General features: G+C 38.0%; 1 protein-coding gene across 8 annotated transcripts in view; it reads right to left on the bottom strand.

Annotated features, from left to right (window-relative positions):
- The window catches only part of EHBP1 (EH domain binding protein 1), a 206,726-nt gene that overhangs the window by 75,919 nt on the left and 111,217 nt on the right, over positions 1 to 19,590 (bottom strand). For all 8 annotated transcript variants that reach the window (XM_058800825.1, XM_058800826.1, XM_058800827.1 and 5 more), the window contains 2 exons: positions 4,210 to 4,388; positions 3,532 to 3,580 (listed from right to left, as the gene is read on the bottom strand). In XM_058800825.1, coding sequence (XP_058656808.1) covers positions 3,532 to 3,580; positions 4,210 to 4,388 — 228 coding nt within the window. The remainder of the gene's footprint in view (positions 1 to 3,531; positions 3,581 to 4,209; positions 4,389 to 19,590) is intronic.

The raw sequence follows: 19,590 nt of genomic DNA, 5'->3' as shown, positions 1-19,590 counted from the left end.
TTTGGAATGATGGATATTCTCAGTACAGCTGCAATCACTTTTTGTTGGCTGCTCAGTTCTTCTGGTGATGCCTGGGATTAAACACAGTTATTTCCTCCTGATGCCTGACACCTATTCCCCATTCCCTCTCATTCTCATCCACATTTTTGCTTTTCTCCTTTCAAAGAGAAGACAGATATGTAGATTGGCATGCCAGTGCTCTACAGACAGTAGCTCTAGAAATAGCAATTGTGTGTTCTGGATGTGTCCATATAGCACTATGTGATGGGTTGTTCTTCACTACTAGAAAAGCTGGGAGTTTCCTGATATTCCAGCATATTTATAAATTCATCATATTTCTAATTCGTTTGTAACATAATATTAACAGAGAAAATTTTCCAAGTCAAATTATTTTTGTCAAACACAGGCATAACTCAGTCCCAATTTTTGCAAATATTTACTACTCTGCATGTTTAACTCTGCTTCTACAATATCCTACTGATGCCAACAAGCATCTCCTACACATGCAATTAGATCTGTTCTTATGACTTTGTGGAATCAAATTGTAGAGGTAAGCATGAACACCTATTATAAAAATACTAACTCCAGTTTCAAGGTAAGGATTATTTTCTATTTTGACTCAATACTACCCCTGTAAATCTGAATTCTTCTATTTAAATGTGTAATTGAAAAGAATTCCTTTTAAAAATAGGATATTTTATTAAGATGATCACTCAAGTTCAAATGTATTGAGGAATTTGTTAGAAATGGCCAAGAACCGGGGAGCATCATAAAAATAAGAAGTGCCAATTGAACATCCAAAAGATATCACCACATGATAAACGAACCAAGCTTCTCTAAGCAATGACTAAAACCAGAAATTCACTATCAGCACCATGCTGTTTTGCCCTTCTACTTCTCATTCCTTCATCTTGTCAAAGATCTAGCCCAAGTCTTGTTTAGTAGCTTATATTTTTAAAGTGCAGTACATGTTATGAGTGAGAAAAAATACTTCTAATGTTGACAAGGAACTATAGTGCCAGTATGCTGTAATTTTAATAAATTTTCCCTTAATTTAGATTTAATTGTTATTTAATAATAACCAAATGGACATATTATATCAAATTAACTGTTTAACACTACTACGAAGGTAATACGGATAGTTAGCTATATCTGAGATTTAAGCAGAAGCACAACTCTTTAGACCAGCTGGGAAAGTATCCCTGTAATGTTTGTAATTTTCTCAATGATAATCCTGGTTTCTCTTTTGTTCCTGATAGAAATTTGAATTTCCAATGTGCACCAAAAATACCTTCCAATTCAGACTGATGCCAATGTAGTAGTTGTTTGGGATTTTTTAAATATATGTATATTCAGGAGACTAAGCCTATTTATCTATCTCCCAGTGAAGTCTTTTTCTTTTTTTTTAATTTACTGACAAGCTGATTGACAGACATCAATTGGGATCCATCAGCACAAGCACCACAGGCACTATTCCAATCATTTCCCAACTCTGTAACACACTGACATATTGGCCAAGATCAGATGTCACAGGTAAATACCCTTTTTTATTCAGCATCAGTGGCAGCATCCAACTGGCAAGTGGCTGGTGTGTATTATAAAGAACCTCTGATGACATGCCTTTTTTAAGAGTACATTTCCATCCCTAATTATACACAATATTTGCTCTGGAACAGTCGTTAAGAAATCTTAAGATTTCCTCCTTTTTTAAAAATTAAAATACAAACAAGGTCATGCACTTCTAAGATATATACTCTTATGGGTTAACCTTTAATCTATGGTTTTCCTTTTGGAGAGAGGGAGAGGCAGAAAAACATTGGAAAAAAAGAAAAAGATCTGCTTCAGACAAAGAAAATCATCCTATTCATCCAAAGATGTTATTTTAATTGGTTAGGAGGAATCATTGTCAAATGTGTTACATATCTGCATGGAATTTCTAGGCAGCCATTGTTGGCAGTGCTGCATTCACTCCAACCAAGGGCACACGGGGTTATCTGGCAGAACTGTGTGAGACCAGGAAATAAATCTGCAGGAAGCAACTGAGATACTCAGGGTAGCTGTCAGGCAAAGGCTGGCAAAGTGATGAAAGAAAAAAACTGCACAATAATAACAATCACTATTTCTTCAATTCTGGGAACTATATCCTGTTAGAGACAGGCTAAAAAGTTCACTGTTTGCCATCACAGTTTCACAAAGAAAAGATGACTGATCATACTGCTAACATTTTTAACTAATAATCTATTCTTTCTGTTTTATAATCCAGCTTAATTAGGCCAGACGCTCAACAAAACTTGAAGTACAAAAACATATGGTCACAGAAAATACTGTGATGCCACAGATAATCCACTTAGGTCATTCTAAGTCCTCCTATTATTATGAAAAAAAATATCATCAGCTAAATACTCATTAGATAGGAGCTGCTCAGAGACATTTCATTATTTATAATACTTAAGTACTAAATTAAAGACAAGTAACTCCCTGTTTAACACATAAGTGTGCAGGCACATTAAAATATAAACAAAATGAATTTTAATAAAGCACTTTCATAAATTCCATGTAACTAAATAATACTAGATTGTAGATATGTTTGCTATATAATATTGAACTTGGTAATTTATTTAAAGTATATTTTTATACCTTCATCCCAGTTAAATTTAGTGCCTTTTAAAGCAGTATAAAAATAAAATCACAGCTTTAAGAAGGCAGATATTTAAAACAATTTTCAGATGATCTTCAGGAACAATTTTATTATCAGTGACTCACATGAAAATTGTAATTTCTAAACATGTCCCTAGGGCCCAACTGAAGCTTGTAACATATCTAAAATAGTGAGCAGAAATAAACAGTCTTCTGGTGATCCCCAAACTGAATTCCTGCTTCTTCCAGAGAAACTTTTTACATCTTGCACCTACAAAGACTGGTTTAAAACAGTTGCACAGCACAAGGCTATTAACTATTTTGCTAGCATTTAATTTATTTGTAAAGGAATATGTCAACACCTTTTATCCTAAACCTCCCATGTTGTGCACACTACTTCATTCAGCTGATGCACTGTAAGAGTAGGTGTAAAATTCCGTCTTTAAAAATATAACAATCACCATCAAAACAACATCAACCGTGCTCAGCTCCCAGAGCCTTGTTAAAGCAACAGCAAGAGAAGCCTTGTGTGCCACAGTCCAAGAGCAGTTACATTTTTCATTCTTTTAATTACGTGGCTGATTGGAAAAACCAGAGCAGTGCTCACAGAAGGCTGGCCAGGCCCCTCCTCTGCTCTCACACTTAATGTAGGCCATACAAATATGAAACTGTAATGCCAGCCCTGCACTTGTTGTGAATGTTAAAGCCATGACAAACTCGAGTCAATAACACATCCGATCTGAACTGCAGGAGGCCGAACACCTTCTGTGAGCCACAGTTATGACCTTACAAAACAACCACACTTTCCCAAAATTAATAAAAACCTGCAGTGAAGTCAAAATTGAGGCTATGGTTTTGTTTTTGGGTTTTGTTTTTTTGCCTGGCAGTTCTTACCTTTTTGTTGTTCTCTTTAATGTCTTGAGGATTCAGGGACTTGTAGTCACTGAGGGGGAAAATGGCACAGTGGGTATATACAGTATTTGATAAAAGCAGCAGTTTTAAAACAAACTAAATCTAAAAATTTGACATACAATAATATCATACAGTAACTAGCAATTTCACAGCAATTCAATCAACAAAACTAATAGTGTGGAAAATTAAAGGAATAAATAAATAAATAAATAAGCACCGATTACATGTTTCATTGCCTGAAGCTCTCCATCTAAAAAAGAAGTTAAGGCAGGGACTAGAGGCCAGCCTTGACAACCAAATTTACCAGGAGGTAATCCGTCCTTGTCAGCATACAAAGAGCTTATTCCTCTCATCTCATTTCAACACTGGCGCAATTCTCATAATCATCTTGAAGTCAGTTCTTTGTATAAGATTAAGAAGAAGAAAAACAAATCACAGAGAGGGGAGAAATAATTGTTTATGCAACAAGGGAGAGCAAAGAGGTCACAAAGTTTGAGCATTCATAAATCTGGTTTCTTAGAAAGGATGGTTCCCTGCTTGAAAGCAAAGGGTGAAAACAGTTCAGCACCTAAAACACACTGGTATTTGATTTTCAAGTTAAAAAATTGTTCAGTATTTCTATGAGAGTTAGCTTATGCCGGCAAAGAGTATACAACTTACATTAGGTCTGGTCTAAAGTGATGTAATATTGCACAAAAGGATAAACCGTTTCTCCACGACGTGGTGAAATTGGTGATTTTCACTCCCCTATAGTTTTTTGTAACTTCTTTGCACCACACGAGCAATGACTGACTGGCATTTGGCTTTCTCCCCAAAACAGGACTTGGTATTGGGCTTGGCTGGAAAAAAAAAAAAAACAGAGAAAAAAAAAAGAAAGAAAAAAAAGAGAGAGAAGATAAAAGAATTTAATGGAAGATGAGAATTAACATTAATTGACCTAACTAGATGATCTGTATCCTTTGATGTGAGTTTAGGTCCTTCACAGCTGTCAGTTTACAATGACTGTAACTTGCAAAAGACACAAATCGCGAGTTATTATCTACAGTTGTTGCCCTAGGCACTTGTCTCCCAAGGATGCAGATATACAGGATTCCAGATCTACACAGGGGAAGAGGCCAAGAATTGTACCAGTGGAAACACCCGTGCTGAAACACGGCACAGCCCTGCACAGCCTGTGACACACAGCCTTGAAAACACTTCCCAAGATGCAGCCTTGGAAAAGCATCCCCATGAGCCCTTTCACAATCAAAGTCATGACACAGGATTGATGAATTCCTCCTGGTATAGGAGAGTTTCGGTGCTCCTTCTGTGCAATTGCATAAAGGTAATTATGGCACCGTGTTTCTGAACAGCCACTTCCAACTGAACCCGAAGAGCTGCCTCTTCCAGGCTTCAGCTTTTCTATGTGGAAAAGGAATTTCAGATGAAAAGTCTTATCAGAAGGTGGTTTCTAACAAGTGTCATTAGCTAACAACCATTAGATCATCATTAGCTAATAATGACCATTTCCAAAAAAAGTTATTTTGACTCTTTTAGTAATATTTTTGTGGGCATAAACCAAGGAATAAAATAGAACACTTCAGGCATTTGGCATTTGTCAGATTATCCGCTGCTCCTCAAATTCAGCATTCTGATTGCAGCAGCTGTTTCCAAGACATACACACTTCCCTAGAAAAATACTGTCACTTTAAAGACTTTTTAGATCTAATCAAACAGGCAGAATGTGACTGATGTTTGAATTACAGTGAAAGAACTGAGATCCCCTATTCTTTCAATGTAATATCATTTAAAGCATATATACAAAACAAACAAGCTCTTGATGCACTTTAGAGCTAGAGAGTTCCCAAATTAAGACAAATTAAGAGCAAGTAATTTACTGTATCACAGCCACTTTATGGTCAAACGGATTTACTTGTTATTGTCTATTTGTGAAAGACCAACGATGCCCCCCCTTGACTGAAGCCTGTCAGTGCTCAGCAATTAGCTGCTATCAACTCATTTGTTTTCACTGCTTCTGGGGAAAAAAAAAAAAGTGCAGAGCTGGGGAAGTAATTTTTCATTTACTGTCAAATCAGCCCTAAAAAGTTGTTGCATAAACACACTACGTCCTCACCAGACAGAAGCACTGCTAACTCATTTGCAAAGTGCAAAAGGTATACCTTGCTGAGATTATTTTTTTTAAACTCCACATCATATGTACAAAATAACTTGTTAGAAAGTGCTTAGGTTTTGTAATCCTGTCAACAATTCAAATCAGCATGAACAAATCCATTAACAATGAGACAAATATCTCCAAATACACTGAATTAACAGCTTTAACAGGGATATACAAAATAGGGAAGGAAAAGCAGCAATAAATTATAAACTTTACCACGCACAAGATTTTAATCAGAGAAACAAATATTGCATAGGAGCTGTTACTCCAGATTCAGTGAAGTAATTAAGATGGTGCTTTTCTCTTGTTTTCTTTACAACTTGAAGCAAAATCTAGTAACTAATCATTGACCTCAAATTTAAGGTGCTACATTACTTAAAATATATTTGCTATTATAAGTTATAGACATGGAAATAGCACTACTCAGAGATGTATTCAATGAGAGAAAAATACTACAACAACATTATCAAATAGTGGAAAAGTGATATTTTAACAAATTATTAATGCAAAAAGCTACTTCTTCAAATCATAGAGCACTACTTACCAGATCTATTAAATGTTAATTATAAAAGCTTAATACTTGTTGCTGAAACTCTCAACAAAAATGGTAAATTTTCCAGTCACCACCTAAACACTTTCTTGTTAACACTGAAATTGCCTTAGGCAATATTGCCATTTAAATTACTTTACTTATCTAACAAACTGTAGATGTAACTGAATTTAAAACCAGATTTTACAGAAGGAAATACAAAAGTAGTAAACCAATAAATTAGGCAGAATTTCATACTTCATTTAAAAATGTATTCTAAAATTATCAATGCTTAAAAAGATAGACTGCAGAATCCTTGAAAATCTGGAGCTTTTTTCTGTGTTTTTCTTTCCCCTTATGTTAGATTTTCTAAAAGCACTTTTTCCAGAATACAGAAGATTTAGGACACGCATAACGTGCATAACACGTACAATCTTCTCTTCTCTTACCTGATAAAGCAGAAATTGTATAAGATTTTCTTTCCACACTTATTAGTCCATGTTTTTTGATAAAGGTGAAGTTAATACCATGACAATGTTATGCTCCTAATCACCACCTGCGTCAAAGCTTTCGTTATTTAATCTATGATAAAAGCATTCAACTCCAGACACAATGGAAATACAGAAGTAAAGGCAAAACTGTGTGAGCACTTGACAGGCCTTCAGAGGAGTTTACAAATGTTAGTTTTAGTTTCTTTTTCATGTGTGTGTGAAAAATCATTACGCAAAACATTTTCTTTCAATATTTGTATGTTGGACATATTAATTACTGCCTCGGTGCAAACACAATTACTACCAAGTGCCTATTTCTTGCTCTACATGATTGGTAGTAACTAATCAGATGAAATGAAAATTTAATAACCTTTTTCTTACATCATTCTTTTCAGCACTGACTACACAATTCTTCCAAACGACACAGCAGTCACAACTTGCCTTTCTGAGCTCAAAAGCCGAAGTCCCTGCAAACTCGGCTGGAAATGCCACTAGAAAGGCCAAGATATCCACAGCAGATTGCCAGAGCTGCTCACTGATCAACAGGTCATGGAATCCAACACAACTGGCTTCCGTCCAGCCATGGAGCAGCGCACGGCGAGCGCGGAGGTTCCAGAGCTCGTCCCTCACAGGGTGGCTCAGATCTAAACACAGCATCATGAGGATGGATTTAGCAGCTGGAGTCAGCATTGGCTTCGGGATATCTTCGGTTCACACTCAACAAAGGCACTGAAGTCTCTATTCTTCTTTTTACACATTCTGGAAGCTCAGCTGATATGTTTTATAGTGTATGCATTTTTTCTCTTGGGAGATTATCCCATCAGACCATTATGTTAACAAGAGGACAATAGCTTCAAGTATTAGGCTGCATACCCACATTTAAAAATATTCAAATAGCTGTTTTTGCTGCTCTGAGGAACCCAGCACCAGACACAGTGATGGCTCACACAGCAAGGGTTGAGCTGCATCTCTGACACAGCCCAACACTCAGGAGAAGAAAATCAAGACTGGAACTGTGATGAGAACATGGGGCTATGGGATGGTGACACAGCCAGGATGAAGACTGTAGGGGCTCAGATTGAGGACCTCAAAGGCTTGTAGACAGGTTGCATGGGGGTAGAGGTGTTTAAAGAAAGCAGGAGTGCTGAAGCCCAGAAGAGAAAGATGCTGAGAAGAGTAAGAGAAAAAAAAAATATTTGTAATCTAGGTGGAACACTTACATGGTTTGGGTTTTATATTAATGAATGAACACAACTCCTAGAACAGGAAAGGAGCTGAGACAACCACCCAGGACTGGTAATTAACTGCAGCAGAGTAAGCTCAGATTGAGCTCTCTCAGATTGAGATAGGGCTGAAAGTCAGAATAGGGAAGACCTACAAACAATGAACAAGCAAGTTTTTTTCCCTCAAGAGGCAAGTACAGACACTGGCCTCTAACTTATTTGACTGAGCAAAATAAAAGGGATTTTCCCGTACCCCTATCAAAACCACGACGCTGTCTGGGCTCACAGAAAATTGTGCAACCATTAAAATGCAAGGTAAGGTAAATGAAAGTAAGGCACAAGTAGGTGAGTGAAAATGTGCAGCATGTGGCTGGATGTAGAAGTCCAGGAAACTCAGCCGAACTGAACAGTCTGAAAAGCTGTATAAAGGTGCAATAGAATCAAGACACCAAATACATTTCAGTCAAACAGGTAACTTTATACCCTCAAAATGATATTCTAAAATTTTGTTTTTTAAACAACACAGGACTTCACCCATAGGAATGTCCCATTAGCCTGGGAGTATTAGAATTTGAATATGGCTCATTTAATAGAATTTATGCCTTTGACAAGGTCTGTATGTGTCCAACATGCATTCAGTTTTGTTTATTCTGGGCTGTGGAACAGTCTGGGCGTAAGTCAAGAAGTGGTACCAGGAATTTCAAATACAATATGGAAAGAGTCTACAAAGATAGAATGGAACAGCTTTCTGTTTTATTCCAAAAATGGAGAAAACATCCTCATGACCCAGTTGTGCTGAGATGTTCTTTACTTAGGGTAGTTAGGTATTTTTTACATAGCAGGTCACCATAAGATTACAATTTAGTGACACATCAAAATACAAGTAGCATTGCTCTTTGCTTCTAATAAGGGAAGATCATGCATGTATTAGAAAATACACATTTCCTTGAAAGAAATGTTAGTTCTGCTATTCTGTTACTCTGATAAAGAAATTGATCTGTTTAGGAGAACATTCTTTAACTTTGTGCTCCTTATTTGCATGGTGCAAAATGTCTCTGGTTCCTACTGTCCCTAAAAATGAACGAGATATGAAAACCCAGCTGCTGGACACAAGTTACACCGAATTTATTTCCTATATATGATTAATAATGAGCATTTAGGTAACCTCCAGGTTTCAGCAGCAGCAGACATCTTAAAACTTCGCCTTCCTCACTCTTCTGATTGTGCCTACAGCTAATGTGGATATGCAATAAAATACAAACTTTTATCTCAAAAGCCTTAGGCATAAGCTTTAAATTGCTTATCATTTTACAGGTTTAATTTTGGCACAACCAAACCAGCCCATGTTCAATCATAACCCAATACTTAAACATCTGCCTGAGCTGACATGATGCTCTCATATTTGAATGTGGAAGGTGAAATCCTTGGGACACACCTCAAGTTAGGAGTTGGTCAAATAGGTCTGATTATTTAATGCAAAAGCGTTTTCAGTTGCCTGGTATATATTTTGATGGCCAAGAGTCTGGAAAGAGCTTTTCAAAACCATACCTGGACAAAGAAATGAAAGCAAGCCTGCAGATGGCTGCCTGTGGTTACTTTTACTCTGAGCACCAAGGAAGTGGTCTCGTAGAAAATTACAGTATGCCATCATAAAATTGAAATGTGCACATGTATATAACCTACAGGCATCCAGTGCACAAAGATGGGAGAGACTGCAGTAACAAAGGATACTGCTAAGTACTTAATTTTGTAACTTTTGTAATTATCTGGTAGCCTCCTTTTGCTTTTTACTTTGTCTAGTAATGAAGTAACATTTTCTTAGCCGAGTCTTTTAGGGTTTTGGTTTGGTTTTCATTGTCAGGGATTAAAAGGATGAAAGAAGCCAAGAATTCAGAACTAAACTCTAAACCTTCAGAACCAAAATTCACAACACATCAACTGCTGGACAATTGCCTCGTTTGCGCAACAGGACACAAGGCTGTCTGCTCATGGCAATCAATTAAGAGCGAGGCAGACGATTTATTTCCAGATGACAACCTCCCCCGTGGATGTTCTTAGCAGAGAAGAACAGGACTGCACAGGAGTGTGGGCAGCTACCTCACCAAGCTGAGAAGCCCTAAATTTATTAGCTAATTGCAAGGAGAAGATTATGTTAATGAACTGGTAAAAGGGAAACAAATCTCAGACAACATAATGAATTGGTTACTTATGCGGAAGTAATTTCACCTGATGGTCAGTACAGCCAGGAAAAAAGTTACAGTGATCTCCTTCTCAGACTGAACTATTAAAAAGGGATTGGCCGAGGCTCACCTAGCTTCTCTTCCCTGAGGTCGCATAATCTTTGTCTTGAGCGCCGTGTTTTCAATTAAAAATCTCAAGAAAAGCTATGGAACTCATACCATTAAGCAGAAGCCAACACGGAGCTCGGTCTCTGATGATTACACGTATTTATAATGTAACAGTATGAACAGATGACATGCAGGGATGGGGCCTCATTTTTCTGCTCTCAGAAGACAGGCAGTTTCCTTGTGTCCACCTTCCTTCCTCCAGTTGTCCCGGTGGCATGTGGGCTGAACGCTCTGCTCTCATGTAATCTGTGCTGGAAGCCCAGATGAGCTACCAGGATGCTGCTGGTTCACAATCCCTGGCTCTCTGCCACGATGGGAACGTTCAGGGTTTTGGGCAGGTTGCCAGAATTAAGCAACTTAAACCACAGATGAGGAATGGCAATTTTCAAAGCTTTTAACTTTGTTAAATGTGAACTGAACTAGCAAAACGCACCTCCCTGGGCCCAAGGCTATCTCTGCCACATTTCAAAGGCCTGCAGCAAACAATGGAAGTGTTAGAGCTTGTCAGAAAAGGTCACAAGAATCTCTTCTAAAAGAAAGCACAAGGCAAACTAAAAACGAGAGTCACTGCCAATTCTTCCTAAAAACAGTGAACTCTTGTTGCTTTTGCAGGAATTTCTTTTGACAGAGCCATTAAATAAACACAAGTCATTATCCCACTCTTCTGAACATTTCAACAGACATGGGTTTTTCAGGCAACCTTCTGATGTTGGCTCATTAAAGGTGACATCGCTCAAAACTTTATAGTTACCTATTTTGTAAATATACAGCATCATTTATATTAATGCCCAACCATAGCCAGATTTATGGAAGCATTAGCCTTTACCTATGAGAAATCTTTGTTTGAAATACTTGAGAACACAACACACATGACAGATTTGTGCAGGTATTGCAGCAACAAAGCAAAACAATCTCTGTTTGGGTGTGCTTAGAGCACTCAGTATTTTTAAGCCTGGTACTGATGTCACAGTACCCCTGAAGGCCATAGTACTCCACTTGGCTGACACTGGAAATAAAATAAGTATATTTTACAATCCTGCGTGAGCTGCTGGTACCTGTGAGCTGCTGGTACCCATGAGCTGGCACCAGGCATAAAGATGGATATTCTTAAAGCTGAGGACAGCAAGAGATAAGTGAGAATTTAATGGAAACAAGTTTTTGCCTTGATAAACTACTGCATTGACAGCTGACTCTATGTAAACAATCATGAGAAGGAAATTAACAGAAGTATTGCTTCCCTCCTCAGTGGTAAGGAGAAGCTGTCCATGGATGATGGGGACACATCTGAAATGCTCAGTACTTTTTTTCTACATCTGTCCTTATTGTACAAATCAGATGGAAGTTGAAGACTTGCATTACTCATACAGACACAGAAAGGTCAGATTTCAGCCCCACGTGGAAACAGCTTAGATAAATCAGAAGCTTTCAGATTAGCTGAACACATTTAATGTAATCCTAAGGTCCTGGAAGAGCCAATATGAAACAACAACCAAAAGGAATAGTCAGTTTGGAGACTTGAACATAGGGGAGAATATTAGAAGTGTAGGAAAAGACTACATTTCCTTCTAGCCTTTAAAAGCATAAGAAAAAGGACAAATAGCAAGAATGCAGACAAGCAAATGAAAGGGAGGTGGAACAAATAATTAAGGGCCTTCTTAGCATATGAAAGTTAAAAGAAGACTAGTAACAAATTAATTTGTCATCAACAAATCAAGACTAGCACTCCAAGTTCCTTCTGCAAGAGGGAAGCAGGGAGTAGAGAAGCATCATATAACAGATTACAGAAGTAGCTGAGCTCTTTTAATTGTCTTTCAAGATGCTCTCATAAGGAAGCATGGAAAACAGAGCCTTAATGAGACTCATATAGGTGCAAAACAGGCAGGAAAACTACACCCAAGACTAGTTTTAGGTGATTCTTGTAAATATGCATTGAAAGGGGTTCTGCAAGAGTATTTCTTAGGTTCACTGCAAGTCTGAATTAGAAAGGTGAACAATGCACTGGATAAGAAGCTGGGATGAACATCGAATGCACAAGAATGCCAATCACATAAAAAGGAGTAAAGATCTGCAAAAAGCAGTATGAAATTCAATAGCTGCAAGTGAAACATAGGAAGGAGTAATCATTTACATAAATGCAGGATAAGGAAGAACTGGTTAGGTAACAGCTCTTCACAAAAGGATATAGGGAAAACAGTCTATTCAAGCTGAACATAAAGTCAACAACATCAGGTTGTTGTGAAAAAGACAAACATTGTACTGAGATGTACAGACAGGAATAAAGCTTGCAAGATCAAGACTGCCTCTCTCACTCCACTTAGCATCAACAAAACCACATCAAAAATTTTACATTCAGTTTTCCCTGATGCAGAGTGTAAGGAAGATGAGCCCAAAGAAAATTGCAGAGGGGGAGGGGGAAAGCATTAAGAAAGCTGAAGCACATTTATGGTATGAACAAGCGATAGAGGAAAGTAACATGGTAAATCATCAAGCATGTAAAATTTCAAAGAAGAAAGCAAACCCTTTCACATCCCAGACCAGTGTTTGCCAAAAGAAAGTTACAAGCTTTAGTTGCTGGAGGTCAGACATCAGGAGGAGCTATCTATAATGCAGTATAATGAAAATTAAGCACTCAAGACTGCCTGGGAAGGCCATGGATGCTTCATTACTGTTTAACAACAGGCTGCAGAAATCGTTCATTTTGTAAAGGAGAACTTAGCATTTGTGCAAGTAGAAAGCCCAAGTGATCTTTCAGATGTGCTTCAGACCAACATTATGTGTGTCTCTTACCTCCAGAGCCTACAGCTCACATGGGCTGCTGCCAGCAGGGAGCAGGAGCCTGGCAGAGCTTCCTTCCATGCTCTGGCTGCACGGGAAAGAAGCTGGAAAACCCCTAATACTCACCAAGCAACACTTCACACTGGACTCTCAGTTCAACCACCCACCAAAAAAACCCATTTCCCATTTTAAAAATTAATCTTTGTGTGGAGGTTCTGATATTATTTTTTCATAAGCAACTCATGCACCAATTCCCCAATGTTAATCAGATCTTGCAAAGCACAGCGTATTTTGGGTTTTTTCCCAGCACACATCTATCTGAATACACAGAAAGTTAGTTCAATAACCACTAACAACTCTCCAAATGAAAAACTCTACAGCTGAACAGTTTACAGTTGTCTCAGATGTTTAGGAGACTGGCTACTGACTGCAAGCCCACCACTCCAACTGCTCCTTGTGAGGACTGCCAGAGAGGAAGGCTCTCTCCCAGACAGCACATTTCCTCAGTCACAAAGCCACTTTGAAATCCAGGATACCATTACAAAGGTTTTGTCATCTGCAAGGTGAGAGTTCAGGTCAAACCCAGGACAACAGTCAGAAAAACTCCACCAATTACAGCCGGGTGAAATGAGGTATTCAGGCAAACAGCAACAGCAAGCAACACTGGTAACCAAACCAGCTCTCAGCCACAGCAGAGATGTCACAGACTGAACTGAGAGACAAAGATTACCTTAGAGGGGTTTTTAAAGAAAAAACAGGATGACAACACTTGAAAATGCCTTCTCTACCAGAAACAGAATGCTTCACTCTCAAGCACCACTCATAAGCAACACAGAAAACAAAAAAGCATTACTAAATAAAGCAAGTGAAAAATTAAGGAATGACAGGCTTGAATATTCTTGCTTTAGTTGCCCAACAGAATGAGCACTATTTAAGCAGTGTGAAGGCAGATTGTTATCTTTACCTCTCTGAATAGTACCTTATTCTGTGAATAGTCCCCATGGAATAACAGCCACTACTCAAGAATTCAATGGCTAATGAACATAACAAGACTAGCACAATCTGGAGCTTAATTTGCATGCAGTTTGAATATTTTTGCTTTATTAGTTTAATTTCAAAATAAAAATACATGTAAAAGTAACAGCAATTCAAGTGCCACTTGGCTTAACATATATTTTTCCAGGAACGCCTACATTATTCAAATTTGCTAATTGCTAGGACTTGTTCAGCTAAAAGGAGAAATACATGTTAAATGAAAATATCCTTTTTGTTTTATAATATGTAATTAACACAAGCTTTTCTAGCTTCAACACTGTCAAATCTATCCTCTTGAAAAATACACACATAATTTTCATGCGACAAATTAAATTTGGTGTGGTTATGCTTTGAGCACTCAACAAGTAAAAGCTTGTAAATGAAAAGCTGAAGCATAAAGGTATGGCAAGTCGCATTTAAGAAATCAAAATCTTTGGGAGAGAGGAATTCTCTCCTGCAGAACTCGAGAAAAGCTGGTAATAATTAAATACTGCCTCTGATTAACACTTTACACTACATGTTTATGTTGAAAGTCCTTGTTTAAGCAGATCATGACACAAACCTAATCAAATCACTGAATTTCATTCTCTTATGATGCCTGGCTAATAACCACACAACAGTTGGAAACTGTCAAAATATTTTACAGCTCAATTGTAATTCCCATCCAAGTCTAAGCATGCAGTAATTGGGCGTTAGCCACGTTCCAGGGGTGTTACAGCAAATGCACAGCAGTCAGATCTTCTGGGTTTCATTTTTTAAAACACATGTAGAACTCCTAAATGATCTCTAGGATCTACTCCATAACATTTTGAATTAAGTATTAGTACATTGTCCACAGAGACAGCTTTTTTCATTAATTCGATAAAGTACTTATGTTAACATTTTAAAAATTAGCTTGATATTTGGAACTACAGAATTTGTTCAGCAGCTTTTTCTTTTTCCTTGGTTTAAATTCCCTAAACAAAAAATATTTTGTGATTTAAATAAAAAAATTTACACTTTGAGCAAAAGGTTACATGGCAAATATCATAATATTAAAAGATTTGAGACAAAACACTGATTTCAACTTTGAGGGACAAATTTTGCAGCTCATACGTACATGGAGTATTCCAAGCTGAGAGAGAAAAGAAGAGTACTGCCACAACAGGGTATGTGAAGAACCAGACAGGGATGTTAGCATGCACTATTACAACTGTACTGTGCACAATACTCATGAGCATAGGACCCAGATAATGGCCTGATGGGTTTTCCTGAACAGACAACTCCACAGGCATTTCTGATTGGAGTCTGTACTTCTAAGGCAGTATCAGAGATATGGATTCATGACTCCCTGGTCTTTCAACACTGTTCCAATCATTAATCCATGCATTAACTGTCATTAACTCCCAGTGACAGGCAGATGACATCACTGGATCCCCAATACATTAATGTCCACTGGATTAAAATCCTCAAGAGGAGTTACGCCTTTGAGCTTCCACAAATGGAAGAAAGTGTTACATTTCAAGTGCCTTTTGGACTTCATTTACATGGTGTGTTAAAGAAAACTAAGCATTGCTGCCAGGTTCTCTATTGGTCCCCAGATGATGCGATGATTAATGTGCTGGTTGTGAGCAGCTTGTGATTCCAAACACTCATCTGCAGGCAGAACTAGGGAACACCTGGACAGAGGGGCTGCACCACAAGACTTCAGTCTTTCAGTCAGTTACTAGAAGGAGCACTGGGGGAAGGTATCAACTGCTCTCTCTTGCACGGGGGGATGAGATGAGACTTATCAGAGAAGCCCAAAGGAACTACACAGGATAAATAAATCTTCAGCCAGCACAAATGCACAAAACTCACACGAGCCTCATACATCATCTTTAACATGTCTGATCATGTCCAGCTGTTACAACATGCAGAGCACTTATCACTCACACATCTCAAGTCTCCTGCAATGCTTTTCACTGCACAAGCACCTCGGGATAGGTGGAGGAGGGAAAAGAAGGGAGCCTTCATTCCTACACAGGAATTTCCATGCTTTGGGAAGTGTAAATTACAGCATTACTACTAGTCTGACAGTAAGTTTGCTAATAAATGTGTAGCAACATATCTAATTGCATAACGAGCGATTAAATGATTATGACAGTCTTTGAAATGGGGAGAATAAAGGGAAGAGAAAGTTAATGTAAAGGGAAAGCTCTGGTAACACAGCAAACCAGTTGCAATTTCCAAACTTTGGTAAATTAGTCAACTGCTCTAAATAAGCTTCCAGTGGCATCTACAAAGTTTGTTCCAATACTGAGCATTAGTTCCAAGCTACATGAACTGCTAAAAATTATTCAAAGGTGCAGGATCCATCATCTTAAAAACACAAGCTTTTCACACTCCTAGGCAACACTCAGCAGCAGAAGCATCAGCCAAGACATGACTGGGAACAAAGCACAGCAACATCATTTGATTAACACCTACCTTACCTTTAAAGCTGTACAGGAGGGGAGCTCAAAGAGCAGTTTTTCCTACAGTTACAATAAAACTTACAGAGCACTCACACACAAGTGCTGAAGCTCTAGTGGGAGAATGACAAGTTGATAAATATATAGTGTGCACACTGCTTTAGTCACAGTTTAGCTTCTCAATGAGTCACATTCACAGAAGTTTTTTTCTTTACCACATGTAAATACTAAAAAGTCATTTAGCAACGATTTTTATTTTCTCCTGTTCATACAACCTTGGCAGTGTTGGGTGCTGGTACTTAACAATCCCTTCTGCAAGTCTGGGAGTGGGTGGGAGGAAGCAGGAAGGGGAGGGCTCTGGACTCTCAAAAGAGGAGTTGAGGTAGGCAAGGTGGGTCTCACTGGTCTCCCAAAGCCTCTTCTGCAGCTGGTAGAGCCTGGCTGTTCAGAAGATTCTTCAGAGCAGAAGTCAAACCAAGAAGCTCCAAGCAGACTAAGGAATGCTATCTCTGTCCCTACGTTATGGAACACTACAGAGGTATTCTATGTCCTAAGTCAGACAGAAGAAACATATTTGTAACTAACTTGACTACAAAAAGAGGCCAATTCTTATGGAATCTAAACCTACAATTCACAGCCATACTCATCACCAGTTTTTAAGAAGAATCCTTTAAGATGAGAAGGACAAAAAAAATGAGACTACATTAGGATTTGATCTCTCTTACTCTCTTTTTTGCTCAATAAATATAAAAATAACCCATTTTAAACTTTTTTTTCTTTTTAATGTGACTCTATTTCTCAAATAGTTCCAAGCAGATATGTATTTTCCAGTGTCATTCAGATCACCTGTTTGAGGATCCACACAAAGTCCATTAGTCATGCAGGGACAGAAGCAAGAACAATGTTAAGGAGTTAAAGGACGTGAAATTGCTAAAATCTGGTCAGAAGACAGGCCCACTGCATGATCTTGCTTCCTTTATTCTTCTTCTTCTGTACTGGCCATGAAATGCTGGCAGAGCAACTGTCAGAGAAAGTGACACTGAGGTGACAAAGGACCAATTACACTTCATCTGTGCTCAAAAAAACCCAAAACACAGAAACCCGTGCAAGACCCAAAATCCAGAGCAATACATTTCATTTGTCTGGGGACTAGTCACAGTACTGGCTTCCTCCAAAAAAGTAAGGAAACACTTTTCCAAAAGAGAAGAAAGTGCTCTCAAGTAAACCCTGTAATGTCCCATGTGTTGTATGGGTTCTATGATTCTTTAAATGTTTGCAAAAAAAGACAGGTTGTGAGTTTAAATCAAGCACTTATGTATCCAAGGAGACCAGAAATGGAAGAACATTTCAAAAATGTGGAGGTTCTCACTGGAATTATCTTCTACTATTTCCAATTACTCACACCTATGCCACATTCTGGTCCTACATTTGAAAACAATGGTAAGTATGTAAACACAAGAAAGGATACTGTCCAAAAAGAAAACCTAATTCTAGCAGGCAAAACCCCAAACATCTTTTTAATAAAAGTCTAATCTTGTTGCTATAAAGAAATGTAAAAATAGCTAAATGCTTTTGCAGAGAAAACTCCTTCCTTGAAAACCCCTCAAAAGCAATTTCTCTTCTTAGTCTTTTTTTTTTCCTTTTTTAAATCCAAGTGGTAATATTCCATTAGCATTTTAGGTAGAGTGAAAAAGTTGTGGTTACAGTTATAACCACACTGAGCATTGCAACAATATTTGGTTTGCCATAATTTTCTACATGTAAGCCTATTGATTGGGTTCTGATCTACACACCCATGTCCCAGTAAAAGACTGAATCCCATTATGTTACTGAGTCACTGCTGCCAATGACAACCATGATAGATGACTTACCAATAGCACAGAGGGGCAGGAGAGCACTTCAGAAAAGCATCAATTCTGCAGCATTGCTTTACAGTGGTAAAAACAAAGCTTTTCACAGAGTTCCTAAGAGCACTTTGGCCATGGTAAGAAAAGAGCTCCTGGTGTTATGGAATATGGTTGAGTTAGGAAGCAGATCTAGAGTAAAACACTTGAATGATGATCTGTTAAGCCATGTATCTAATTGGTGTATGAATTCACTTTCTAGAAAGGCTGAATGTAGATAATAAACATATATTTGTTATATATAAAGGTATATATGTATACCATATTCATATAATGTTATAAAGGTATACATATGACATATATACCTTTGTATGTATTTATATACACATACAGAAAAAAAAAATACACTCTCTCAATATATAAAAAACACCCCAAGCTTACTTGAAATAACAGAAACGCATTCTGACCATGTGTTTTTTTAGTAAAAATTACTTTCATTATGTTCCAGAAGCATGAAACACAAGGCAGATAATTGGGAAAAAAAAAAAAAAGAATACAAAAATAGAACACTCCTTTTATTTATAATTATTTATGGTGGTATAACATTTTAGGATAATTTAAAGGTTGTTTAGCTGAGTGAGATTCTAAGGATGTATTTGAATTGAAGCAAGACAAGAAATATGACCCCTGCAAGGTGTTAAGATTACAGTTCCTTGTCCCAAGGTGTTGATGAAGTGAGGGAGAATGAAGATTTTAGCTGCTCTACCAAAGACAAGGAGACTGTACTCTTCCTTGTGGCTCACCTTTCCAACACACAAAAGACAACAAAAGGAGTTAAACAACTCTAACCTGCCCAGTTCCCATTCAGGGAATGTTGGGTGCAAAGATTTCACTGCTCTGGAACACAACTGAGGGGCAACTAAAGGACCTCAGATTCTCCCTGCCTTCAGTGGACTCTGCATGAAGTCTCAAGAATGCTTACAAAAATTCAGGCATGTAATAGCATCAGACATTCAGTCAGAAGTTCTTCCACAATGTATTTCTCTGGTTCTGCTGCATGCCTGTGACAGCCTCTCCCCCAGTTGTGCAGGCACAATTTGAGCACTTGTGTACACATCTGTGAGCTTAATGCTGGTCCCCACACTGAGCCCACAGGGAAATAAAAGTGATTTTCTACGGCCATAGTGGGCTTTAATCCATGCCATGCCA

This window comes from Ammospiza caudacuta, chromosome 3, assembly GCF_027887145.1.
Source record: "Ammospiza caudacuta isolate bAmmCau1 chromosome 3, bAmmCau1.pri, whole genome shotgun sequence".
In the NCBI taxonomy this organism is placed as follows: Eukaryota; Metazoa; Chordata; class Aves; order Passeriformes; family Passerellidae; genus Ammospiza; species Ammospiza caudacuta.
The sequence above is the reverse complement of the archived record's forward strand: the minus strand, read 5'-3'. Positions and strand labels throughout refer to the sequence as shown.